The sequence below is a fragment of the Amblyomma maculatum genome, chromosome 4, assembly GCF_055883805.1.
Source record: "Amblyomma maculatum isolate TAMU_Amacu chromosome 4, ASM5588380v1, whole genome shotgun sequence".
Classification (NCBI taxonomy): Eukaryota; Metazoa; Arthropoda; class Arachnida; order Ixodida; family Ixodidae; genus Amblyomma; species Amblyomma maculatum.
Genome location: NC_139347.1, coordinates 179,263,240 through 179,291,176, shown reverse-complemented (window position 1 = coordinate 179,291,176; position 27,937 = coordinate 179,263,240). Strand labels below are relative to the sequence as shown.

Below are 27,937 nucleotides of genomic sequence, written 5' to 3'. Positions count from 1 at the left end.
CAGAAGTTTTTAACGAAGGTTTCCACCTTAAAGTGTTGCCGCCTTCGTTTGCCACGTCACACACTGTGTTAATACCTAAAACTAATGAAACGGAGAAATTAAGATTTGTGACATCATACAGGCCTATATCACTAACAAATGTCGATTACAAAATTCTAATGAAAGTTCTTGCGGCCAGGCTGCAGACAGTAATTCAAGAGATAGTCGGCACCCATCAGACTTGTGGCATCAAAGGACGGTCCATAACTACTAATATACATAAGGCGAGGTGCGTGCTGGAGTGCTGCGACGCTGTTTGCGCTAGGGTCGCGGTTCTCCAGCTCGACTTGGAAAAGGCTTTTGATTGTGTTTCTCATGATACTTTGTTTTCTATTTTGGACTATATCAACGTGGGTTCTGTTATCAGAGTGGGCGTGGCCCTGGCGTACCGAAACTGCACCACGAGATTGATTGTCAACAAGGAACTGGGCGATCCAATAAATGTGCAACGCTCGGTGCGCCAGGGCTGCCCCCTCAGCCCTCTTCTGTTCTGTATTTATATAGAAACTTTGCGCTTGTCTACTATACGAAGCAAATTTGTCCAGGGCTTCCAACTGCATATGTGCGAGGTGAAAGTCTTGGCGTACACAGATGACGTAGCAGTTTTCTGCTTGGACAAAGAAAGTGTACTCAAGGCTGTTGAGATAGTGAATGAATTCAGTGCGATCTCAGGAAGCCCAGTAAACTGGGGAAAGTGCTTAGGGTTCTGGCATGGGGAGTGTTCATCGACACCCAATGTTTTTGCCAACGTAACCTGGATCACAACACCGGTGAAGTATTTGGGCCTACCTTTGGAGTGCTATGAAGACAGTGATTCATTCTGGCGTGCCCAGGCTCAAGAGATAGGCGAGAAGGTCGACAAGTGGAAAGGGGCGCCGCTATCTATCTTCGCACGAACCACTGTGTGCAATCTGTTTTTTGTGGCAAAGTTGTGGTATGTCATGCAGGTGCTTCATTGTTCCAGGTTGAATGTGCAAAAGCTTCATCGATGTTTTTCAGTTTTTTTTGGGCATCCAAATGGGAAAGGTGTAGCCGAGATAACTTGTTTCGCCGGGTTCGAGAAGGTGGACTTGGGCTTGCTCATCTATTTGTACGCCAACTGGTTAATCGTTTTATTTTCCTCCGTGACATCTCAGACTCTATCTTACGTACTGCGTGCCAAGTAAGGCTCGTGCGGGCAGTGCCCAATTTTGTTGTCTTTACGAGAAGTATTCCAGGGCGAATTTCCAAGTTTTTTCAAGAAATAGTTAGCAGTGTCCGAATTTTAACTGCTCGTTTTTCGGTAGAATACTTGAGTACAGTCAAAAAGAAGAAACTGTACAATGATAGTTGTGACAACCTTTTTCCTCTTCCTATGTACAGAGCCTTGTACAGCGAGAATCTAGGTCAAGGCGTATTAAAACGCTTGAAAAGAATGCCAGTTTCTCCGGGGGTAAAGACGTTTTTCTTTAAGCTACATATAGGTACATTATCGGTGAAAACATTTTTCGAAGACAAGGGTTTTTATCTGCCTTGGGGTTCACAATGCCTAATATGTGAACAACCTGATAAAATAGACCATGTTTTTCTGCACTGCTGGGAAGGGGTTTATTTTTGGGACGTATTACAAAGAACACTTAAAAAAGAATTACCTTTAGATCCACACGGAATCAGGTTCCTGCCGACAGATAATGAAGATGATGTACCCCTAGACACCGTAATGTTGCTAGGATTACACAGTCTCTGGCGGTCCCGAATGGCTGGCTTCTACGTTGACCCTGAAGCTCGCCCTGCAAGGCTCTACTTTCGCGAGTGTATGTACACCTTTGTTGAAATGCACAAAGTGATGAGTGCAGTCCCAGCATGGGTGGTGAAAGTTGAACCATTGGTAGAGTTGAAAGAATTTTAACTCGACAACGTCAACCCCAATAGGGTCAACGGCTTTTTTACCTGTGTCATATTTATGTGAACATCACGAGCTGGAGTGTTCAGTCCAATTTGTGTGTCAACCTTGGTTATGTGTATGACAGCCGGCAATAAAAAAAGAAGGATGGCCGAGTGGTCTAAGGCGGCAGACTTACTGTTTAGTACCTTACTCGCTACGCGAACTAACCTTGGCTTCTGGTCCACGGATTTGGGCGTGGGTTCGAATCCCACTTCTGACACGTTTATTTTTGCCATACTTCGAGAAAGTAGTGTAGTGCAGGAACTAAAATCTGGCTAAAACAATGTCAGGATGGCCGAGTGGTCTAAGGCGGCAGACTGAAGGTTTAGTACCTTACTCGCTATGCGAACTAACCGAGGCTTCTGGTCCACGGATGTGGGCGTGGGTTCAAATCCCACTTCTGACACGTTTATTTTTGCCGTACTTCGAGAACGCAGTGTAGTGCAGCAACTAAAATCTGGCTAAAACAATGTCAGGATGGCCGAGTGATTCTGCTTCCGGCCACGCCAGGGAAGGGACGCAGGATGCAGGGCTCCCCAGGAGCGGCTTCAGCGGCCATGTCAAGCCGCGGTAAAAGGACTGCTGAACAGGATAGTACTTATCAAGTTGTTTTGCCTGCACTCCCAACAGGTCGGTTTGTTTTGAATACGGTTTTTTGCATGCCGATATCAGGGCCCGCCCGTACCGGGTGGAAGATTTCCGCGGCGCTTTGGCACAGCATTCGCTGATCCCCGATGTTGTTGCGATGGGGGCGTATCGGATGAGCCACGTCTGGGCTGTCACTCTCAAGGATTCTGAAGCGGTGACCAAGCTTGTTAGTGTAGGCGAGTTGTGTGTGAAAAACGGTCGCTTCTTGGTAATTGACCCGGCGAACCAGGATGTGCGGCTGAAACTTCACTGGCTGCTACACAAGGTGCCAGACGAGGATGTTCGTGCTGCCTTTGCGCCGTACGGAAAGGTATCCGACGTTAAACGGGAGCGCTGGCGAGTTAAAGGTATGTTAGAAAAGGGCTCAACTACTAGACTCGTCACTCTGAAGCTGAAAGCTGGCATGAAGCTCGACGACCTGCCGCATCAGCTGAATGTTAGCGGTGAGCTGGCGCTCGTTATTGTGCCAGGCAGACCCCCCTCTGTACCTACGCTGCCGGAGTACTGGTCACATCCGCAAAGAATGCCGGGTTCCTCGCTGCGGAACCTGTCGACGGTTCGGGCATGAAGACAGCCAGTGTGCTCGTACCTACACTAGCATTGCCGGACCTGGGACCAGCGAAGACTCGTCGGAGATAATAATGGACGAGGTGGATGCGGAGGAGGCTGCCGACATTAGAGGTCAGTCAACAAAACGGGACGCGCCTTCCATGACTGTTATAACAAAGCATAAGGTGGCGGTGCCCAGTCAAGAGAGTGAAACTCGGCGAGCCTGCAGGATCCGTCAGAGGACCATGAAGGCGCGTCAAAGGAAGCATCAGAAGATGTAATCAATTTTTCTGACGCTGAGGAGCATCTCAGCACTGAGCCTTCCTGTACTGATGCCATGGAGGTTGGGCCGGAGACAGCAGCCTTTATTGAAGCGAAACTGCCAGGCGGTGTTTGTGGTGAGCCGCCGCCGAAAACTTCGGGCATCCGAAGAGCAACGTTAAGACCGAAGCCGAACTTCTCGGCCGACACGCGGCAGGCGGGGAAACCGCCTCCGTAGGTTTTGTGGTGTCCTGAACGATTTGTGGGTCGGCTGCCTACCGACCAGCGTGAGGAACATTCTGCAACCAAGCGGGGCGTGTGTGAGCAAAAATGACAGACGGTGCTTGGACTTCGTTTGTATGCAGCCCGACGTTCTGCTGGGAGGACAATACATGCACACATATGCCACTGTTCTTCAGAAGCGGAGGCCACGCAATCATGAAGGTGGGCACCATGCGGGTACGGACGTCTCTCGCTAATACATGACTCTCAAGGTTAATTCGCCGTTACACGTAGCTACTTTGAATTGCAAAGGGCTGGGAGCGAGAAGGCGACAATGCCAGCTCAGTCGCCTCCTTTTAGATAATGATATAGATGTAGCAGCTGTGCAAGAGTCAAAGATTGAGAGCCAAGAAAGCACTGACCGTATGGTGGCTTCTTTCCAAACAAACGTTTATGTGTGTGTATGCCATTCTGTTGGTGTATCGGGTGGATGCCTTTTATTTATACATAACACGCTGGGAGTAAGTGTAGAGTTCGTTTTTGCCTGTCCAAGTGGTCGGCTTTTGGTTACTGATTTTACCTACTGTAATTTATGCTGGTGTGTGTTGTGTTTGTATCCTCCCAATTCAGAACGCGAACGTGAGTTGTTTTTTGAGTCTATTGAATCGTGGTTGAAGGTCGACAAAATCTTGCTTTTACTTGGTGACTGCAACTGTGTGTGCGCAGCTGTGGACCGAGCGGCGAAGTGTAAACCTTGAAGAGAGAGAAGCTCCGAGCAGTTGAATGCACTTTTGCATGAATACGGCCTTGAGGATGTTGGTAGTGTGTTCTCCACTGGAAACCAACCAGAGTTCACGCACTTTCAGTGAGATAGCCATGCTCGATTGGACAGGGTGTATGCCTCGGTTTATCTTGTTTCCCTATGTACTGCATATGAGGTCAAACCTGTGTCTTTCAGCGATCATTGTCTCGTGAGTGCAGTGTTCGAAAGGGCAGGAAAGAAATCGCGCTTTAACTGGTACCTATGGAAACTGAATGCCAAACTTCTCGCCGATGAAGAGTTCGAAGTTAAGACCGAGTTTGAAAGTCGTCTGGCTATGCGACCAGTCAGTTTTGCAGCGGAATGGGACAGCTTCAAAGAGTGGGTCAAATTGAAATCCATAGAAAAGAGCAGTAAGGTGCGGCATAAAGAGAAAGAAAAAGAAAAAGAACTGAATGAACAACTTCAGGTTTTTTTTAGCATGGAAAGTACGGTGCCGGGGCATTTCGCCAGTGAAATACGAGAGATTAAAATTGAGCTGGAAACAATCGACAGCGAAAGGTACACAGCGGCTGTCATACGTGCAAGGGCGGAAAAACTTTGGGCAGGAGAAGTGCCGACAAAACGAACGCTAGCAGACGAAAAAAGATACGCCTGCCAGAAAGATATAAGGAGTATAAGGTATGCCGGCCATATCACTGAAGATGCGAAAGATATTCAGCGTGCGGTAACAGAGCACTTCGAAAAACTGCTTAGCGCTAAGCTTGACACTGTAGGCGCCTTTCAAACAGATTTTCTAAGACTGATGCCTGCACTGGATGACGAAAGTAAAGCGCGCCTAGAAACACCGATAACGTTGCAGGAGATAGAATCTGCAGTAGATGACCTGACACCTGGGAAAGCCCCTGGGCCGGATGGTCTAAGCGCTGCCTTCTTTAAACCTTTTCATCATATGCGGCTCAGTTTATGCTCGATGTAATCACTGAAGCTTATGAACGTAATACTGTTCCATTGTCTTTCTCTACATCGCACATTGTGCTAATTACCCAAGACAGATGATCCGGAGAAACGACAGTTGGTGGGGTCATATCGACCGATTAGCCTCACCAATGTTGGCTACAAGGTGTACATGAAGGTTTTGGCAAAAAGACTGCAAACCATAATAAAAAAACTGGTTTGGTCTCATCAAACATGCGGCATCAAGGGTCGATCCATTGCCACGAATATACATGTCGCAAGAACCGTACTAGAATGTGTTGATGCACTCGGTGGTCAGATAGCCATGATGCAGTTACACTTGGCGAAAGCCTTTGACCGTGTTTCTCACGAAATTCTTTTTTCCATTTTGGAGCATTCTAACCTTGGTGAAGTCATAGTGGAGGGTGTTAAAATGGCTTACGCGAACTGCACGACCCGTATTATAGTGAATGGTGAACTGACTGACAGCATCGCAGTACGTTCATCGGTAAGGCAGGGCTGCCCGCTCTCACCCTTGCTTTTTGCACTGTATTTAGAGCCACTTTGCTTGGCTATCGTTGATAGCGATCGCATTTTAGGGTTCAAGCTGCAATCAGCACACGTAAAAATGCTAGCATATGCTGATGACATAGCAGTGTTTTGTGCAACTAGAAAGAGCATCTGTGAAGTCACGGCTGTCGTCCAGACATTTTGTGATCAAACCGGATGTAAGATCAATTGGGAGAAAAGCTCTGGGTTTTGGCACGGTGATTGGGACGTGGCACCTGACTTCTTTTGTAAGCTGCGATGGCCTGCTCTCCCAACGCGATATCTGGGCGTGCCTTTAGATTGTTATCGAGATCCCAACGTGCACTGGATGGAAGAAACATCCAGAGCGAAAGAAAAAGCGGATGCCTGGCAAGGAAGGCAACTCTCAATGTTTTCGCGCGCTTCTATTTACAATGTTTTTCTTATTTCGAGGCTGTGGTACCTCATCAATGTGTTGCGTGTCTCCCGAACCTCAATTGAGAAAAAGCAGCGCGTTTTTGCTGTTTTTATTTGGGCATCCACATGGGAAAAAACCACCCGGACGGATTTGTTTATTTCTGTTAAAAGGGGCGGGCTTGGCCTTGCCCATTTGTTCTTGCGTCAAGTGGTTTCGCGATTTATATTCCTGCGTGATCAAAAAGATACCTTTCTAAGAACTGTGATGAAAGTGCGATTGCAGAGGCTGCTCCCTGAATGGATTGTGTCATGTGATAACATGCCTGGTACTGTGACTGGCTACCTGCGCGAGGTTGTTTTTTCGTGCAAGTTGCTGGAAGTGCGGTTTTCTTTTGATTACCTTTACAATGTTCCCAGAAAAAAATCTGTATAAAGATCTCATTGACGTGATGCTGCCGGTGCCTTTTTACCGGGCATTACACTGTGGAGGCCCAGGGCAGGACGTTTTGAAAAGAGTCAAGAAGATGCCCGTGAGGCCATCTGCTAAAACGTTCCTTTTCAAACTTCACTCTAATACGCTCCCTGTTAAAACCTGGCTGAATGAAAAAGGTATCTTCGTCCCATGGACAACAAATTGCCTGTTGTGCAGAAAACCGGAAACAATTGAACACGTTTTCTTAGTGTTGGGATGCTGTCTTTCTATGGGACGTCCTCGAAAGGACAATTAAAAAGGAACTTCCCCTAACTCCGTACGGTATCAGAATCCTACCAATGCAGAACGATGATGCCCCTTATGATTTAATTATGCTTCTTGGCCTCCATAGTTTGTGAAAAACACGAATGCAGGTGGGACATGCAGTTATAGGGACACGATCTGCGCGTGAAAACTTTATTGAAAGTGCGGTGCATATACGCGAAACTTTCAGGATGCAGCAGGATCCACCACAATGGCAATGTCCATTTGATGAGTTGGTGCACCTGAAAAGATTTTAGCCGCGTACCCGTTAGCTCAAGTGTAGTTGACGAGTTTTATCATGTGTATTTTGTTTTTGTTTCACGGCAATAAAGAAAAAAAAAAGTCAGGATGGCCGAGTGGTCTAAGGCGGCAGACTTAAGGTTTAGTACCTTACTCGCTATGCGAACTAAACGAGGCTTCTGGTCCACGGATGAGGGCGTGGGTTCGAATTCCACTTCTGACACGTTTATTTTTGCCGTACTTCGAGAACGCAGTGTAGTGCAGCAACTAAAATCTGGCTAGAACAATGTCAGGATGGCCAAGTTTCCACTTCCGGCCACCGAGTGTGACGGACGTGATTATCATGGGCTCCCAAGGAGCGGATTCAGTGGCCCAGCTGGGCCGTGGTATCAGGAGCACGGAGATGCCTACCAAGGATTATGAACTGGTTCTACCGCATCTGCCTACAGGTTCGAGTGTTTTGCACACTGTTTTTTTGCATGGCGACATAAAAGCAAGGCCGTACCGGGTGGAGCACTTTCGAGACTCCCTCGCTCGTCTTCCACTGCTGCCGGAAGTGGTTGCCCTCGGGGCATATCAAATGAATCACGTGTGGGCGGTAAGTTTTAAGGATGAAGAGGCGAAAGCGAAGATTTTACAAGCCCAAGCTATTGAAGTGAAGGAACACCGCTGCGTGGTCATTGACCCCAGTATCCAAGGCATCAGGTTGAAGCTTTTCTGGCTGCTTCACGGCGTGCAAGACGATGATGTGCGAGCAGCGTTGGCGGCTTTTGGAAAAGTGACTGAAATTTCAAGAGACAAGTGGAAAGTGCAAGGGTGTGTCGACAAGGCTTCAATGACACGAACGGTCACGCTGAAGCTAAAAGTGGGCGTGACCATTGAGGACCTGCTGCATCAGCTTCGGGTCGCCGAGGACGTCGCACTCGCCCACGTCCAAGGCAGAGCCCCGCTTTGCCTCCGGTGCCGCGGGAAAGGTCATACACGGCGTGATTGTCGTGTGCCACGCTGCTGGCTGTGTCGTCGCTTCGGCCATGACGAGTCACAATGTGTGCGCACGTATGCCAACGTTGCAGGCCCCGTGCCGAGTGAAGTGGCAGGCGAGCACTTGATGGACGCAGCGGACGCCGAGGAAGCGAGCAGTGGAATCACTGAGGAGGCCGAACAGAAGGAGCAATCCTCTGAGAAGACCCCTGACCTCAAAGAACACTGTGAGTCAGTTTTGATTGCTCCGTTGTCGAATGTTGCTGGGACAGAGACACCCTCGAAAGAAAACGGCAATGCCAGTGCCGCAAGCCTAGCTTCGGCTACGCAACACAATGAAGAACAGGGAGACACTGAAGCTGAGATGCCAGCTGCTTCTACCTTGCCTGTGAAGTGTGTGCACGAAGAGAGTGTCAACGAGGGATCAACCCAAGGAGGAGCGGAAAACGGACAGCCTCCACTGAAGGCGGCCCCCCTTCTCCGGTCGTCCTTCAAGCCAAGGCCAAACGTGCCCCCAGACCGGAGAACTGTGTCACCTGTGCCTCCGCCATAGCGGGGGTGCCCTTTTCGGTTGACACATCACAAGCCCGGTCCATGATCGGGAGCAGCGCTTGGAACGACGGACAGACTCGCCAAAAAGGAAGGTCATCCCATGCAACAGTTAAACTGCAATGCTGTCTTTCTGCAGAAGAGATGTGAGTGAAATGTTTCGCGATTTATAATTTGTTGAGATGGCGACCTATTTATCCACTAGCTTGCGCGTAGCCACGCTAAATGTGAGGGGGCTGTCAACGCGTCGGAGACAACAGCAATTGAACCGCCTTCTGCTGGAAAAAGAAATTGATGTGCTAGCAGTTCAAGAGAGCAAAATAGAAAGCGAACAACAAACAGATAAAATGGCTGAATTATATCGTTCTAGATATAGTGTTTGCGTTTGTCATGCTGTTGGAAGATCGGGGGGGTGTGTCATTTTCATCCGAAATTGCATAGAGTGTGTACAGTGTGTTCTCGTGTGAAGTGGACGCGGTTATTGATATGTGGTTTCGGTTTTTCTGGATTGGACTGGAGAGCGATCTGTGTTTATGCGCCGACTAGAACGTTTGAGCGCGAAGGATTTTTTCACTATATGAAATCCTTCCTAATGCATGAGAGGCGTGTTCTCCTGCTTGGAGACTTCAACTGTGTCTGTAGACCGGAAGATAGAACAACAGACCGTGTCCTTCGTGACAAGAGTGCAGAGTTACTTATTGACATTGTTAATGAGGCAGAGCTTGAAGATGCTGGCTGTATACTGACGCATGAAGGCCAAGCAATGTTCACGCACTTTGAAGGTAGCTGTCATGCAAGGTTGGACCGAATATATGTTCCTATTGATTGTGTGCCCTTGTGCTCGGAATATCAAACACTTCCCATGAGCTTTAGTGACCACTCCTTCGTAAAGATTACTCTAGGTATGAAAAGTAACGCAACAAAGTTCAATTGGGAGCTATGGAAATTTAATGAAAATCTGCGGCTCGATGAAGAGTTTACCACTAATGTGAAAGAATATATTACGCATATGTTACAAAATGACTCTAATTTTATACAAGCATGGGAGCAGTTTAAGTGCGATATAAAGATAGCTGCTATTGACCGAGCATGCACTCTCCGACGTAAAGAAAGAGAACAATTAAAAGAACTTCGAAGCACACTTGAACACATGCTTAGCATGGAGAGCGTTAAGCCTGGCTTGTTCGCCAAAGATATTAAAAAAATAAAAACCAAACTTTAGGTTATAGACGAAGCGTAGTATCGCGGTGCGGTGATAAGGGTACGCAGCGAAAAATTGTGGCTCGGAGAGACGCCCACGAAAAGGTCACTTAGTGACGAAAAAAGGTACGCAGTGTCAAAAGAGATAAAAGAAATCTGCTATCAGAACGTAGTTACATCGAAAAAAAAAACGATTGAACGGGCGTTTGTAGAATTTTACAGGGAATTGTTTAGCCTGAGAACACCGGACATTGAACGCTTCAGAAAAGACTTTCTGTCGCTGATGCCAAGAGTAGAAGACGAAGTGGCGCAGACACTTGAAGAATAGATTACTTCCGAGGAAATTGAGGCCGTTATCGGGGAATTAAATTCCAATAAGTCCCCCGGACCAGATGGTCTTGGTGCTGCCATATACAAGGCCTTTCCAACTGAAATGGCTGCTTTACTGGAAAGAGTTATTAGTGGATGCTACGAAAAGAACGTACCTCCTTCGTCTTTTCGAATGTCACATGTTGTACTAATCCCGAAAACAGATGATCCAGCTAAGTTTCAGTCTGTAGCGTCTTAGCGTCCTATAAGTCTAACGAATGTGACTCTAAAATTTACATAAAATTATTAGGGCGACGACTCCAACGTGTAATTACTTCTCTTGTAGGCCCACATCAGACATGCGGTATAAAAGGAAGGACCATTTTTACTAACATACACGCAGCAAGGAGTGTACTCGAATGTTGTGACGCGATGCATGACCACGTAGCCATGATGCAATTAGACCTCCACAAAGCATTTGATAAAGTGGTGCATGAAATTTTGTTCTCTGTTTTAGAGCATGTCAATGCTGGTTCCGTGATTACAAAGGGCGTGAAAATGGTTTACGAGCGCTGTTCAGCGAGACTGGTTGTGAATAAGCATTTAACCGATCGTATACCTGTTCAGTCGTCAGTGAGGCGGGGCTGTCCTCTGTCTCCCCTTTTGTTTGCGCTTTATCTGGAGCCTTTCTGTTTAAGATTGCTAACAAGGCCAAACATACGCGGTTATAGATTTTTTCAAAGTGAATTTCGGGTTTTGGCATACGCGGACGATATTGCGGTTTTTTGTACTGACCATGAGAGCGTGCAAGAAGTTGTAAAAGAAGCCACTGCTTTTTGCACTGCATGTGGAAGTGAAATTAGTTGGGCAAAGTGTTTAGGATTTTGGCACGGAAACTGGCAATACGCGCGTGAACTGTTCTCCAGTATGCAATGGACAATAACGTCAGGCAATTACCTTGGTGTGCCTCTAAAGCATTACCGCGAAAGCAAGGAATGTTGGGCCGGTGAAGTTAAGCAAGTGAAAACCCAAACAAACAAATGGGCAGGACATAACTTCTCTAAGTTCACAAGAGCTACCGTTTGCAATATGTTCCTAGTTGCAAAAATTTTTTACATGCTGCAAGTGTTATCCATCTCAAGAATCTCTGTTCAAAAACTGCACAGGGTATTTGCCACGTTTGTGTGGGCTTCAGCATGGGAGCGTACCAGTCGATGCAATCTGTTTTATGCGGTGCATAATGGTGGACTGGGATTGTCGCATTTATACTTAAAGCAGATTGTAACCAGGTTCTTTTTTTTCCGCGAACAAAGCGATGTTTTTCTTAGAACGGTAATCCAAGTGCGATTGCGTGATTCACTGCCGGAATATGTAGTTTCGACTATGTCTACAGGGACAATGGCTGTAAGTGCTTTTCTTCGCGAAGTTGTCGCGTCCTTCCAAATAGTGAAGTCGAGATTTTCAAATGAGTATATGTGTACTGTTACGCGAAAACGGCTGTACAAAGATTTATTGGAAACCTTTTTCCCTGTGCCTCTTTATCGCGCTGTATATGCTTTGGGTCCGGAGCGGGACGTGTTGAAAAGAGTGAAAAGAATGCCCATCAGATCGTCCGCTAAATCTTTCTTTTTTCAATTGCATACCGTCATCTTCCGGTGAAGCCATGGCTGGAAAGCAAAGGCCTTTTCGTGCCTTGGTCTGCTGACTGTTTAATTTGCAAAAAGCTGGAATCCATAGAGCATATTTTCCTTGATTGTCACGATGCGGTTTTTTTGTGGGACGTGCTAGAGCGTACTATTAAAAAGGACTTACCAATAACGCCGTTTGGCATACGCTACCTTCAATGCGCCAAGCCATGAGAAGTGCCCAGTGATTTATTAATGGTCTTGTGTATGCACAGCATATGGAAAACACGGATGGATGTTTGCCATGAGCATGTTGTCGTACACCCAGCCCATCAGTACTTTGTTGAAAGTGTAATGTACACGCGTGATGTTTTCGGAGGGCAATCTGAACCCCCGTAATGGCCGACAGTCTTGGACAAGCTAATGTCACTTAATCCATTCTATCACAAGAAACCTGTAAGAAAGTGACTTGTGTTTTTAATTCCATGCGACTTTTTATCGTTATTTGTAGTTGCCAAGTGGGTAATAAAGAAAAAAGGTTCCGTGGCCGAGCGGTCTAAAAAAAGAAAAATAAAGGATGGCCGAGTGCTCTAAGGCGCCAGACTCAAGATTTAGTACCTTACTCGCTATGCGAACTAACCGAGGCTTCTGGTTCACGAATGTGGGCGTGGGTTCGAATCCCACCTCTGACACGTTTATTTTTGCCGTACTTCGAGAACTCAGTGTAGTGCAGCAACTAAAATCTGGCTGGAACAATGTCAGGATGGCCGAGTGGTCTGAGGCGCCAGACTCAAGGTTTATTACCTTGCTCGCTATGCGAACTAACCGAGGCTTCTGGTCCACGAATGTGGGCGTGGGTTTGTTTGCCATATACATAGAGACACTATGTGTGAATATTATCCAAAACGAGGCAGTTAAAGGTTTTAAGTTGCAGGCCGCTGAAGTCAAGTTGCTCGCATACGCGGATGACCTAGCGGTCTGTGCTGTGGATCAGCATAGTAGACGCGAGGCAGTGCAGTGTGTAGACAGTTTCAGGAAGGCAACCGGAAGCAAAGTGAACTGGTCAAAGTGTCAGGGATTTTGGCATGGCAATTGGCCATCGACCCCAGAGTTTTTTGGAAATTTGCCCTGGGTAACAACCCCCACAAAATACTTAGGAGTTCCATTAAACAGCTACAGGGATAGCGATGCATACTGGAAAGGAGAACTGAACGAAATACAGGAAAAAGCAGATAGATGGAAGGGGGCATATTTATCAATTTTTGCAAGAGCGATGGTGTGGAATGTGTTCTTTTTAAGCAGACTCTGGTATGTCATGCAAGTGTTGCACTGTTCCCGGGTAAATGTACAGAAGATACATCGTATTCTAGCTGTGTTTCTTTGGTCATCGAGCTGGGAACCGTGCAAGCGGACGAACTTGTTTCGAAGTGAGAAAGACGGTGGTCTCGGGCTGGGACATCTATTTCTCCGCCAGCTTGTCAACAGGTTTTTCTTCTTCCGAGATGTTAGTGACCCTTTCTTAAGAATTGTGTGCCAACTAAGATTGAACCGTGTTTTGCCTGATTTTGTTGTGGGTACCAAGAGTTTACCAGGGAGAATCTTCGGTTATTTTAGAGAAGTGGCTGACAGCGTGAAATTTCTTACAGCGCGTTTTTCGACAGAATTCTTAAGTGAAGTGAAGCGGAAAAAGCTATACGTAGATCTGTGTGATGTTTTTCCAGTGCCAGTGTACAGAGCCATGTACAATGGAGGCAACGGTGGGGACGTTTTGAAAAGAGTTAAAAGAATGCAAGTGCAGCCAGGAATAAAAACTTACTTCTTCAAATTACATACAGAAACACTACCAGTTAAAAAGTTCTTAGAGGGGAAAGGTTTATTTTTACCATGGGGTACGCACTGTCTAATATGCAAAGTGCCCGAAACAATTGATCATGTATTTCTTCACTGTTGGGAGGGGGTGTATCTTTGGGATGTTTTACAAAGAACCATTAAAAAAGAGTTTCCGCTTCATCCGTACGGCATCAGATTTTTGGCCATTCAAAATGAGGATGGTTTTCCGTTGGACCAAGTAATGCTCTGGGGCCTCCATAGTATATGGCGCTCCAGGATGGCGGGTTATTACTGCGACCCAGACGCGCGACCGGCCCGCATGTACTTAAAGGAGAATGTGCACAGATTCGTGCAAGTGGTGAGATCACAATCCTGTAACCCCGATTGGCTACCCAGGATGGAAAATTTGAGCCTGCTCAAAGAATATTAAACAAGACAAGGCCTGTCAAGCAGCTCTGGCAGGTTGCTGGTGTCAAGATTGAATGAAGTTTTTTTGTGTGTGTGCAGTGTTTGTCAAAGTAGGGCAATAAAGAAAAAAAAACAGGATGACCGAGTGGTCTAAGGCGCCAGACTCAAGGTTTAGTACCTTACTCGCTATGCGAACTAACCGAGGCTTCTGGTCCACGGATGTAGGCGTGGGTTCGAATCCCGATTCTGAGACGTTTATTTTTGCCATATTTCGAGAACGCAGTGTAGTGCAGCAACTAAAATCTGGTTAAAACAATGTCAGGATGGCCGAGTGGTGGCGATTCCACTTCCGGACGCGCTAGCGAACGGACGTGTTCAGCATGAGCTCCGTAGGAGCGGCTTCAGCGGCCCACCAGGGCCGCGGTAACAGGATTTTTGACTCTGATGAATCGGAATACCAAGTGCTCCTGCCTCAGCTACCAACAGGGCGAGTTGTTTTGAATACCATTTTTTTGCATGCCGATGTACGGGCAAGGCCATACCGAGTTGAAAACTTCCGTGATGCATTGGCGAGCCTGGGCTTGCTGTCTGAAGTTATCGCCCCGGGGCGTACCAGATGAGTCATGTATGGGCAGTGACCTTCAGAAATGAAGACGGTGTGAAAAGGCTCTTGTCTAGGAAGGAGGTGACGGTGAAAGAACGCCGCTGCCTTGTGGTAGATTCTGCCAATCAAGCACTGCACATAAAATTACATTGGATGCTTCACAACGTGCCGGACGATGACATACGAGCGGCGTTTTTGCCCTATGGCAAAGTGACGGAAGTGACCCGGGAACGGTGGCGTGTTCAAGGCGTGCACGACAAAGCATCCTCGACGCGCCTGGTGACTATTATTTTGAAGACAGGTGTGACGGAGGACGACCTACCACATCAGCTCCGTATTGCAGGTGAACTTGCTCTGGTTGTGGTGCCGGGCAGGGCCCCGTTATGCCTGCGCTGTCGCAATACGGGCCACATCCGACGCGAGTGTCGTGTTCCGCGCTGCGCTCTTTGTCATCGTTATGGACACGAAGAGGAACAGTGCGTGAAGACGTACAGGTGCCCCAAAAGTAATACGGAGCACGCGAGCTGCGGCCGAACTGGAAAAAAACTGCATGCCAGCGCACTCTATCAGCAGATGCGCGGCAAAGAGCAAGGGGGACGTCAGTACATCCGGCTGACCCATCTCAATAAATTGATTCTCGCGTTATCGCCTCAACGAGCGAAGCTGCGCTGCTACCATCCCTGCCCGCCAGGGGCGCTTTCAATACCTCATGGTTTGTTGTTCATCTGGGCCGTGCAGAAATGTTTGCTATCGGCACCATGCATCTTATCATCCTTCGTTGGGAACCGCATTATCTTTGTTTACAGCCGAAGTTTGCGCTCCACTTTGCGGCGAATTTCTACACTGACGAGTATAAACGCTCCTGAAACGCTTGAAAAACAAAACACAATAGCATGCATGGGTTGTCTTTGATAAAAATAGGTGCCGAACGGCATAGCAAGTGGGCTAATAATTCGAGACCAATTTCTTCAACAAAAATTCACTTTCTTACACTGTAGAACAAAATGGTAAACATAAAAGGTAGAGATGGGCAGCTTAAAGGAAAAAACTAAGAAAATAACCTCGGAAGGTGCCATTTTATGCAAACTTGAGTTTCATAACCTGCAAAGCCCCCACGCAGGTTTACGACATAAGCGCCGAAAAAGAGATTCGTGCAAGGAGAAGACGTCGCTTTCGGATGTTTTCCCACATCTTCTTGACAGCCTCCCACCCAAAGACCATCTGGACTCGTTCTGCGGCTGAAATGAGGTAGATTGCTTTCCAATGTTCACGAAACGACCTCACTTATGTTCATATCGGCATCCTTTGGCGTCAACTTCAACAGCAGCACAGCCTGTTCTTCCAGCAAGACTTTTTTGACTCACGCAATGTGGCCGGGACTACAGTGTTACTGCTTGAAAAATACATCATCGTTAAAAGAATCCTACAAGTCATATGGGATGATTTAGTGGTCGAGCACGTCACAGCAGCTTGCTTTGTTCATGCTATCACCTTGATAATCCATGAGAAGACGGCAGGACGCCTTTTGCAAGGCACGCCCACACGCACGTATATATATCAACGAAAGCTGTGGAAATTCCCATTAGACGAAAAATGCCACCCCGAGTTCCACTGGATGTTAGACGCGAAATTGTTCTCCTGTGGGCGCAAGGTGTGCCGCAACGAGAAATATGCCGCAGGACTGGAAGGTCGATGGCAGCTGTGAATCGTATTATACAAGCTTACAGGGATGAAGGCGGCCGCCTTGGCGATGCTCCACGTCCAGGTCGCGAGCGGTGCACTTCGGCTGAGGCTGACCAACTGATCGTCGCTGCCGCCGTTGCGGATCCTTTTCAGAGTGCAAAAGAAATTCGAGATGCCCTTGGTCTAGACATCAGTCTGAGCACGATTCGGAACCGACTCCAGGAGGCCGGATTAAGTGGATGTGTGGCGGCCCAGAAGCCGTATTTAACGGCAAGACAGAAGGCACAGCGCCTAGCATTTGCTCGCGCCCACGAGTAGTGGACTGTGGAGGACTGGCGACAAGTTATCTTTACAGATGAGTAAACTTTCTCTTCAAGATGGGACCAGCAGCGGCGTGTTTGGCGTCCATACAACTGCATACAACGTCCGAATAAAATTGATTTGTGTGAAGTAAAGAACACACCGTTCTAAAGCACGGTGAGTCATGGACAAGTAAATGCAGAGTAATGAAACTGTTTTTCTTCGCTAGTCCTCTTGCAGCAGTTACTTGGGTTCAGTAAGCCGAAATATGGTTTTCTCTTTCTCTGTGGCCTGACAATCATGGTTTTCAGCTAAATGCGTTTTTTAATCATGCATTACGCAGTAGCTGATCAACGCATGTTTCTTACGCACACAGGTACCTGCCCGACTTCATGACGCAAGTGATCGGCAGTGGTCATTGTGCCGTGAACGTCTGGGGAGCTGTCAGTGCAGAAGGCCTCGGCCCTCTTATAAGACTGCCAACAAAGTTTAACGCAGCCAGCTACTGCAACGTCCTCGACCACTATCTCATCCCGTACGCACTGGACGGGCCATTTAATGATGGAGTGTTCTTCTTGCAACAAGACTATAGCCCCGTCCACACTGCGCGAGTTGTGAAAGCCTTGCTTGAAGAGCGGGCTGTGCAGCTATTGGGGTGGACTCCAAAAGGCGCCGATATGAACATCATTGAGAACGTTTGGGGAACTTTGAAAAGTAATATGTCTCGCATCAATCGCAGCACGGGTCCAGATGAACTCTGGCAGGCTGTCAAGGCAAAGTGGGACAAGCTTCGAGAGCAACCCGGATACGTCAACTCTTTATATGAGTCCCTTCCTCTGCGTATGACCGATGTCATTAGCGTGAACGGGAGCTTCACCCGTTATTAAACTTTGAAATTGCATAAAAGTGCCTTTGGAAGATTTTTTTTAGTCATCTCCACCCTGTTCTCCTTTCCTCTTTGCACGTTTGAAAAATATAGCCGATTGCAGGAGAATAAATGGGAGACAACCTCGTTTTCTGTTCGTCGTTTTTGCCTCCAATGTAAGAAAACAACTTTGTGCCGAGGGAAGCTCGCTTTCTACACTGTTGAACCCCTATCTTTATAATGAAGACAACGAAGGCAACACATGCGCGCTATTCTTTTTCCTTCGCTTCCTTGAGCCAAGAAAACGTTGACCACACATTTTCATTGTCACAAACTCGCCGCGAAGCGAATAGCGAACGAAGGTGGTCACGCAGGCTGAAAATGGTGGCATTCCTGATAAAGCAAAAAGCGCAAGTTGTCGAACGCCAACTTTCTACACGGCGCGGACAAACACCCTTGCATGATGTATTAAAGCACCCCTGGCGAGCAGTGATGGTAAGAGTGCAGCTTCGCTCGTGGCGGCGATAACGCGAGCATCAAGTTATCGAGATGGGTGAGCCGGATGTGCCGGCGTAGCCTCGGTCTTTGTCGCGCATCAATAGATAGAGCGCGCTGGCATGCAGTTTTTTCCAGTTCGGCCGCAGCTCGCGTGCTCCGTATTACTTTTGGGGCACCTGTACGCTTCTGTAACACATAAAGTGGCAAAGGATGATTTCACCGACCTGCTCATGGACGAAGCAGACGTCGAGGAAACCTCTAAAGGAGCAGGACCGAATGATGAAGATGCAAAGCCTCAAGAGCAAAAATCTGGAGTACGGCACGAAGCTAAGCCCAGTAATTCTCCAGCTGCCCCGACTTCTAAACTGGAGCCGCCTTCAACACACTGTGAGAGCGATGAAGGATCTTCAGCTTCAAAAGGCAATGATATGGAGGCAAGCGATGATGGCGCAATGGATTCAAACGAGCAGGAACAACTGGTACTGTCACGAAAAGGACGCATGAAGAGGCGGATATCCAGGATGGACAGCAAGGCCAACCGGCTGATGATGAACCCCCGGCAAAAACAACGGGGGGACGTCGGGCGACATTACGCCCAAAACCGAACATCCCGCTTGACCGAAGACCGGCGGCGACGCCCATTTAGTGTACAGAATCGGTGCCGTCGAAGGCGCCTAACCGCTCCTGAGTCAAAATGGAAGGATTCAAGGGAACTTCGAGAGGCACCTTCAAGGTACAGTTGAGGACTTTGCCTGATGTTCTTTGTTCGTACCATTTCGTGAGTTTTTACTACACGCACGATGTGGTTGTGGCAGTCATGTGTGTAATGACATCACACGATTCTATAAGCATGCTTTAAAATGGCGAACAACTGCAATCACTCGATAATTGTAGCGACAATTAATGTCAGGGGCTTGTCAACGAGGCGAAGGCAATATCAGCTTAGCCGCCTATGCATGGAAAAAGAGCTTGACTTAATGCGGTACAAGAGACAAAGGTGGAAAAGCAAGAGCAGACCGATAGTATGGTGTCGCCTTTTAAAACCAATTACAACATCTGTGTATGTCATGCCGTCGGAAAATCTGCTGGCTGTGTTGTGTTGATACGTAAAAGTGTTGGAATTATAGAGGAAATGATTACTGTGTCTGAAACGGGACGCCTTATCGTCTTGGATTTTTCGCTAGCTGAAAAAGGGGTGGCGCTTGATTTGTGTCTATGCTCCCAACAGTGTATGTGAGCGATGTCATTTTTTTGAAGACCTTAAGCAATATATGCAATGTGACAGGTACGTTATTTTGCTTGGACATTTTAACTGTGTTTGTTGTGCCGAAGATCGGTCTAAACTGGTATATACAAGTGACCGAAGCGCTGACTTGCTTCTATCCTTAGTGGCTGACTATAACATGGAAGATCTAGGTCGCACGATAACGATCGGTGGGCGGCCACAATTCACGCACACCCAGCGAAATAGTCAAGCAAGGCTTGACACAGTTTACGTATCGCTTCCGTTGGTGCCACACTGCAATAGTTATACGGTTATACGTTTCATTCTCCGATCATTGCCTTGTGAGTTTCACCATTGGCAATAAGCCAAAGCAGCAGCGATTAAACTGGAACCTCTGGAAGTTCAACGCTAAACTACTCGATGATGAAGCTTTTGTTAACGGAGCCAAGGAAAAACTGGGGTGGCTAATGAATAATGAGCCGGAAAATTACGGATTTGCATGGGAAGAATTTAAAACTGAACTCAAAATGGCTGCGATTGAAAGAGGGAGCATCAAGCGTCGAAATGAAATGAAGAAAAAAAAAGAACTTGAATGCCAGCTGGAATTTTTGGTAAACACAGTGAGTTCCGAACCGGAAAAAGTGGCAGCCGAAATAAGAAGGACCAAAAGTGAACTGGAGGTTATAGACAACGAAAAATACAGGGCAGCTCTAATTCGAGCGCGGAGCGAACGCTTATGGCTTGTGGAAGCACCAAATAAACGATCTCTAAGCGACGAGAAAAGGCATGCATCAAAAAATGAAATTAGACAGATTCGCTATCAAAACGAGGTGACGGGTGAACAAAAATTGACAGAGCAAGCTTTCGTGGAATACTATAGCGAGTTATTTAGCAACGTTACCCGAGTCAGTGACGATTTCATGACGGAGTTTATATCCGATATGCGAAAGATAGAAGATGACGACAAAGAACGCCTGGAGGAAGCGATAAGCGTGCGCGAAATTGAGACTGCTATCGAGGAAACGCCTGCAGGCAAGTCACCGGGACCAGTCGGACTTGGAGCCGCATTTTACAAGGCTTTCGCCAATGAGCTGGCATATATACTGCACCGCGTGTTCAATGAGGCCTATAATAAAAGTCAGGTGCCACCGTCCTTTAGAGCAGCCCATATCGTTCTGATCCCCAAAACGAATGACCGTGACAAGCTACTGTCAGTAACATCGTACAGGCCTATCAGCCTTACAAATACTGATTACAAAGTATTCTGAAGGTAATGGCGAAGAGGGTGCAAAGCGTGATTAAACAGCTTGTCGGGCCGCATCAGACGTGCGGTATCAAAGGGCGAACAATCCTTACCAATACGCACATTGCCAGAAATGTGTTAGAGTGCTGCGATGACATGGATGGTCAAGTTGCTATGCTGCAATTCGACCTGGCGAAAGCATTTGATAGGGTTTCACATGAGATTCTGTTCAGCATATTAAGGCAGGTGAATGTTGGCAGCACCATTTTAGATGACGTAATGATGGCCTACAAAGATTGTGCAGCACAGCTTATAATAAATAAATCTCTTACAGAGAGAGTGCCTATACGATCTTCTGTAAGACAAGGATGCCCACTGTCACCCCTATTGCTTGCTATTTATGTTGAACCTTTTTGTTTAGCAGTGATTCGTCAAACAGCCATAATAGGTTTTAAGATACACTCTACAGAGGTAAAATTACTGGCGTACGCTGACGACATAGCCGTATTCTGTCAAGATCGCCAGAGTGTGTTAGGGGCCGTCAATCTTGCTAAGAAGTTCTGTAAGCTCACTGGTTCAGAGTTAAACTGGGAAAAAAGTGTTGGCATATGGCATGGCAACTGGGACATTAAGCTAGATTAGTTTGCATGTATGAATTGGATAACCATACCAACGACGTATCTTGGTGTACCACTCGAGCACTATCAGAATCCCGCAGAGTACTGGAGTGAGGCAACGGATAGAATGAGGGAGAAGATAGGAAATTGGCAGGGTCGTGGCCTTTCAATGTTTGCGCGTGCTACTGTGTGCAATTTGTTTTTGATAGCTAAAGTATGGTACGTGCTGCAGGTGCTGTGTATGAGCCGTGCCAATGTACAGAAAATGCACCGAGTTTTTGCTGTATTTATATGGGGCTCAACTTGGGAGAGAGTCAGCCGCACTAATCTTTTACGCTCAGTCCGCGATGGAGGCCTGGGCCTATCTCATTTGTTTATTAGGCAGATTGTGTCACGTTTCTTTTTCTACGGGATCAAAGGGAAAGTTTTTTGCACACAGTTATGCAAGTTAGACTAGCGAGAGCGCTTCTGAATTCATTGTTACAACCAGTGATATAAGGGGCCGTCGCGTGACTGGCTACTTTCATGAAGTTGTGGTTTCTTTCCGTATGCTGCATGCTCGGTTCTCATTGAATTACCTGTGTTCTGTTACAAAAAAGAAATTGTATGCTGACTTGCTGGAAAACCTACTACCAGCTCCATTGTACAGAGTAATTTACTGTGAAGGCCCAGGAAGGGATGTGTTGAAGAGGGTCAAAAGAATGCCACTTAGACCTCACATTAAATCCTTCTTTTTTAAGTTACACACGAACACCCTCCCCGTAAAAGCATGGCTACACCAGAAGGGCATATTCGTTCCGTGGACAATTATTTGTCTATTGTGCAAAAAAGAGGAAACAATTGAACACGTTTTCATCGAGTCCTGGGACCCTAACTTCCATTGGGACATATTGCAACGAACTCTAAAGAAACAGCTGCCCTTTACACCCTACGGCACCCGGTTTCTCACAGTGAAAAGTGATGAAATTCCCTATGACATGCTTATGCTTCTAGGCCTTCACAGTCTGTGGCAAAAAAGAATGGCAGTGCATCACGCAGATCTAAATGTCTCTGTACGCGAAAATTTCATTCAGAGTATGGTATACATGAGAGAAGCGTATCAGGCATTACCCGAACCTCCTGAGTGGATCGATTTATTTGATGAGTTAGTGTGCCTGAAGAAATTTTAATTTGTCTCGCCAGCTGAAGACAGGTTGGCGTGTTTTATCTCTTGTAAACTGTGCATTGTTCGGCAATAAAGAAAAAAAAAAGGATGGCCGAGTGGTCTAAGGCGCCAGACTCAAGGTTTAGTACTTTGCTCGCTATGCGAACGAACCGAGGCTTCTTGTCCACGGATGTGAGCGTGGGTTCGAATCCCACTTCTGACACATTCAGTTTTGCCATACTTCGAGAATGCAGTGTAGTGCAGCAAATAAAATCAGGCTAGAACAGTGTCAGGATGGCCGAGTGGTCTAAGGCGCCAGACTCAAGGTTTAGTACTTTGCTCGCTATGCGATCGAACCGAGCCTTCTGGTCCACGGATGTGGGCGTGGGTTCGGATCCCACTTCTGGCACATTTATTTTTTGCCATACTTCGAGAATGCAGTGTAGTGCAGCAACTAAAATCAGGCTAGAACAGTGTCAGGATGGCCGAGTGGTCTAAGGCGCCAGACTCTAGGTTTAGTACTTTGCTCGCTATGCGATCGAACCTTCTGGACCACTGATGTGGGCGTGGGTTCGAATCCCACTTCTGACACATTTATTTTTTGCCATACTTCGAGAATGCAGTGTAGTGCAGCAACTAAAATCAGGCTAGAACAGTGTCAGGATGGCCGGGATTCTGCATCCGGCCACGCCAGTGAACGGACGCAGGATGCAGGGCTCCTCAGGAGCGGCTTCAGCGGCCATGTCAGGCCGCGGTAACAGGACTGCTGAACAGGAAACCAATTACCAGGTCGTTTTGCCTGCACTGCCAACAGGTCGGTTTGTTTTGAATACTGTTTTTTTGCACGCCGATATCAGGGCCCGCCCGTACCGGGTGGAAGATTTCCGCGACGCGTTGGCACAGCATTCGCTGATCCCCGATGTTGTTGCGATGGGGGCGTATCGGATGAGCCCCGTCTGGGCTGTCACTCTCAAGGATCCTGAAGCGGTGACCAAGCTTGTTAGTGTCGGTGTGTTGTGTGTGAAAAACGGTCTCTGCTTGATAATTGACCCGGCCAACCAGGACGTGCGACTGAAACTTCACTGGCATTTACACAACGTGCCAGACGAGGATGTGCGTGCTGCGTTTACGCCATATGGAAAGGTGTTGGAAGATACAAGGGAGCGCTGGCGTGTGAAAGGTATGGTAGAAAAAAGCTCGACTACTAGACTTGTCACGCTTAAGTTGAAAGCTGGCGTGAAGCTGGATGACCTGCCACATCAGTTGAACGTTAGCGGTGAGCTGGCGCTCGTTGTTGTGCCAGGCACACCTCCCTTGTGCCACGCTGTCGGAACACGGGTCACATACGCAAGGAGTGCCGGGTTCCTCGCTGCGGAACCTGTCGAGATTTCGGTCATGAAGACAGCCAGTGTGCACGTACCTACGCAAGCATTGCCGGACCTGGGACCAGCGAGGACACGTCCGAGTTGATAATGGATGAGGTGGATGCGGAGGAGGCGGCCGACATTAGAGGACAGTCAACGAAACAGGACGCGCCTTCCATGACGGTTTTAACTAAGCAAAAGGTGACGGTCTCAAGTGAAAAGAATGAAACTCGGCACATCTCGCACGTTCCATCGCAGGACCAACAGGACCACGAAAGCGCTTCAAAGGAAGCGTCAGAAGACGTAATCAAGTTTTCTGACGCTGAGGAGCATCTGAGTACTGATCCTCCTTGCACTGATGCCATGGAAGTTGGGCCGGAGACAGCGGCCTTAATTGCCTCAAAACGTCCACACGAGGAAACCTTCGAGGAGACTCAGCTGCCAGGCGGCGTGTGTGGTGAGCCGCCGCCGAAAACTGCGGGCATCCGAAGATCGACTTTGAGACCGAAGCCGAACTTCTCTGCCGACACGCAGCAGGCGGGGAAACCGCCTCCGTAGGTTTTGTGGTGTCCTGAACGATTTGTGGGTCGGCTGCCTACCGACCAGCGTCTGGAACATTCTGCAACCAAGCGGGGCGTGTGTGAAAAAAAAATGAAAAACGGTGCTTGGACTTCGTTTGGATGCAGCCCGAGGTTCTGCTGGGAGGACAATACGTGCACACATATGCCGCTCTTCTTCAGAAGCGGAGGCCACGCAACCATGAAGGTAGGCACCATGCGGGTACGAGCGGCCCTTTATAACACATGACTCTCAAGCTTAATTCGGCGTTACACGTAGCTATTTTGAATGTCAGAGGGCTGGGAGCGAGAAGGCGACAATGCCAGCTCAGTCGCCTCCTTGTGGATAATGATGTAGAAATAGCTGCTGTGCAAGAGTCAAAGATTGAGAGCAAGAAAGCACTGACCGTATGGTGGCTTCTTTTCAGACAAACTTTTATGTGTGTGTATGCCATCGTGTTGGTGTAACGGGTGGATGCCTTTTATTTATACGTAACACGCTGGGAGTAAGCGTAGAGTTCGTTTTTGCCTGTCCAAGTGGTCAGCTTTTGGTTACTGATTTTACCTACTGTAATTTATGCTGGAGTGCTGTGTGTGTGTATGCTCCCAATTCAGAATGCGAACGTGAATTGTTTTTTGAGTCTATTGAATTGTGGTTGAAGGTCGACAAAATCTTGCTTGTACTTGGCGATTACAACTGTGTGTGCGCTGCTGTGGACTGAGCGGCGAAGTGTAAACCTCGAAGAGACAGAAGCTCCGAGCTGTTGAATGCACTTGTGCATGAATACGGCCTTGAGGATGTTGGTAGTGTGTTCTCCACAGGAAACCAACCAGAGTTCACGCACTTTCAGCGAGATAGCCATGCTAGATTGGACAGGGTGTATGCCTCGGTTGATCTTGTTTCCCTATGTACTGCATATGAGATCAAACCTGTGTCTTTCAGCGATCACTGTCTCGTGAGTGCAGTGTTCGGTAGGGCAGGAAAGAAATCGCGCTTTAACTGGCACCCATGGAAACTGAATGCCAAACTTCTCGCCGATGGAGAGTTCCTTATGGAAGTTAAGACCGAGTTTGAAGATCGTCTGGCTATGCGACCAGTAAGTTTTGCAGCGGAATGGGACAGCTTTAAAGAGTGGGTCAAATTAAAATCCATAGAAAAGAGCAGTAAGGTGCGGCATAAAGAGAAAGAAAAAGAAAAAGAACTGAATGAACAACTCGAGTTTCTTTTGAGCATGGAAAGTTCAGTGCCAGGGCATTTCGCCAGTAAAATACGAGAGATTAAAAGGGAGCTGGAAACAATCGACAGCGAAAGATACAGAGCGGCTGTTATACGTTCAAGGGCTGAACAACTTTGGGCTGGAGAAGTGCCGACAAAACGAGCCCTAGCAGACGAAAAAAGATACGCCTGCCAGAAAGAAATAAGGAGTATAAGGTATGCCGGCCATATCACTGAAGATGCTAAAGATATTCAGCGTGCGGTAGCAGAGCACTTCGAAGAACTGCTTAGCGCTAAGCTTGAGACTGTAGGCGGCTTTCAAACAGATTTTCTATGACTGATGCCTGCACTGGATGACGAAAGTAAAGCGCGCCTAGAAACACCGATAACGTTGCAGGAGATAGAATCTGGAATAGATAACCTGACACCTGGAAAGCACCTGGGCCGGATGGTCTAAGCGCTGCCTTCTTTAAAACTTTTCAGCAGTATGCGGCTCAGTTTATGCTCGATGTAATCACTGAAGCTTATGAACGTAATACTGTTCCATTGTCTTTCGCTACATCGCACATTGTGCTAATACCCAAGACAGATGATCCGGAGAAACGACTGTTGGTGGGGTCATATCGACCGATTAGCCTCACCAATGTTGACTACAAGGTGTATATGAAGGTTTTAGCAAAAAGACTGCAAAGCGTAATAAAAAAACTGGTTGGATCTCTTCAAACGTGCGGCATCAAGGGTCGATCCATTGCCACGAATATACATGTCGCAAGAACCGTACTAGAATGTGTTGATGCACTCGGTGGTCAGATAGCCATGATGCAGTTAGATTTGGCGAAAGCCTTTGACCGTGTTTCCCACGAAATTCTTTTTTCCATTTTGGAGCATTCTAACCTTGGAAAAGTCATAGTGGAGGGTGTTAAAATGGCTTACGCGAACTGCACGACCCGTATTATAGTGAATGGTGAATTGACTGACAGCATCGCAGTACGTTCATCGGTAAGGCAGGGCTGCCCGTTCTCACCCCTGCTTTTTGCACTGTATTTAGAGCCACTTTGCTTGGCTATCATTGATAGCGATCGCATTTTAGGGTTCAAGCTGCAATCAGCACACGTGAAAATGCTAGCATATGCTGATGACATAGCAGTGTTTTGTGCAACTAGAAAGAGCATCTGTGAAGTTACGGGTGTCGTCCAAACATTTTGTGATCAAACCGGATGTATGATCAATTGGGAGAAAAGCTCTGGGTTTTGGCACGGTGATTGGGACGTGACACCTGATTTCTTCTGTAAGCTGCGATGGTCTGCTCTCCCAACGCGATATCTAGGCGTGCCTATAGATTGTTATCGAGATCCCAACGTGCACTGGATGGAAGAAACATCCAGAGCGAAAGAAAAAGCGGATGCGTGGCAAGGAAGGCAACTCTCAATGTTTTCGCGCGCTTCTATTTGCAATGTTTTTCTTATTTCGAGGCTGTGGTACCTCATGAATGTGTTGTGTGTCTCACGAACCTCAATTCAGAAAATGCACCGCGTTTTTGCTGTTTTTATTTGGGCATCCACATGGGAAAAAACCGCACGGACGAATTTGTTTATTTCTGTTAAAAGGGGCGGGCTTGGCCTTGCACATCTGTTCTTGCGTCAGGTGGTCTCGCGATTTATATTCCTGCGTGATCAAAAAGATACCTTTCTAAGAACTGTGATGCAAGTGCGATTGCAGAGGCTGCTCCCTGAATGGATTGTGTCATGTGATAACATGCCTGGTACTGTGACTGCCTACGTGCGCGAGGTTGTTTTTTCGTGCAAGTTGCTGGAAGTGCGGTTTTCTTTTGATTACCTTTTCAATGTTCCCAGAAAAAAACTGTATAAAGACCTCATTGACGTGATGCTGCCGGTGCCTTTTTACCGGGCATTACACTGTGGAGGCCCAGGGCAGGACGTTTTGAAAAGAGTCAAGAAGATGCCCGTGAGGCCATCTGCTAAAACGTTCCTTTTCAAACTTCACTCTAATACGCTCCCTGTTAAAACCTGGCTGAATGAAAAAGGTATCTTCGTCCCATGGACAACAAATTGCGTGTTGTGCAAAAAACCGGAGACAATTGAACACGTCTTCTTACAGTGTTGGGATGCTGTCTTTCTATGGGACGTCCTCCAAAGGACAATTAAAAAGAAACTTCCCCTAACTCCGTACGGTATCAGATTCCTACCAGCGCAGAACGATGATGCACCTTATGATTTAATTATGCTTCTTGGCCTCCATAGTTTGTGGAAAACACGAATGCAGGTGCGTCACGCAGATATAAATACACGATCTGCGCGTGAAAACTTCATTGAAAGTGCGGTGTATATACGCGAATTTTTCAGGATGCAGCAGGATCCACCACAATGGCAATGTCTATTTGATGAGTTGGTGAACCTGAAAATATTTTAGCCGCGTAC

At 47.3% G+C, this 27,937-nt stretch overlaps 2 protein-coding genes, 1 non-coding gene and 1 pseudogene across 3 annotated transcripts; all 4 read left to right on the top strand.

Annotated features, from left to right (window-relative positions):
- Nucleotides 1–2,248: 2,248 nt before the first annotated feature.
- Nucleotides 2,249–2,369, top strand: TRNAF-GAA (transfer RNA phenylalanine (anticodon GAA)). Its single transcript has 2 exons — nt 2,249–2,286; nt 2,324–2,369. It is a non-coding gene; the product is annotated as a tRNA-Phe (tRNA).
- Nucleotides 2,370–7,624: 5,255 nt separating this feature from the next.
- LOC146193633 (uncharacterized) lies at nt 7,625–14,261 on the top strand. The gene is made up of 2 exons (XM_084600588.1): nt 7,625–8,650; nt 14,172–14,261. The coding sequence occupies exons 1-2, from the start codon at nt 7,625–7,627 to the stop codon at nt 14,259–14,261; spliced, it is 1,116 nt and encodes a 371-aa protein (XP_084456714.1).
- A 302-nt stretch (nt 14,262–14,563) lies between these two features.
- On the top strand, nt 14,564–19,370 carry LOC146193632 (uncharacterized; annotated as a pseudogene).
- A 1,975-nt stretch (nt 19,371–21,345) lies between these two features.
- Nucleotides 21,346–27,929, top strand: LOC146193631 (uncharacterized). The gene is made up of 2 exons (XM_084600117.1): nt 21,346–21,606; nt 27,144–27,929. Exons 1-2 carry the CDS (start codon nt 21,346–21,348, stop codon nt 27,927–27,929), a joined length of 1,047 nt encoding a protein of 348 aa, XP_084456243.1.
- The last annotated feature ends 8 nt before the right edge of the window (nt 27,930–27,937 follow it).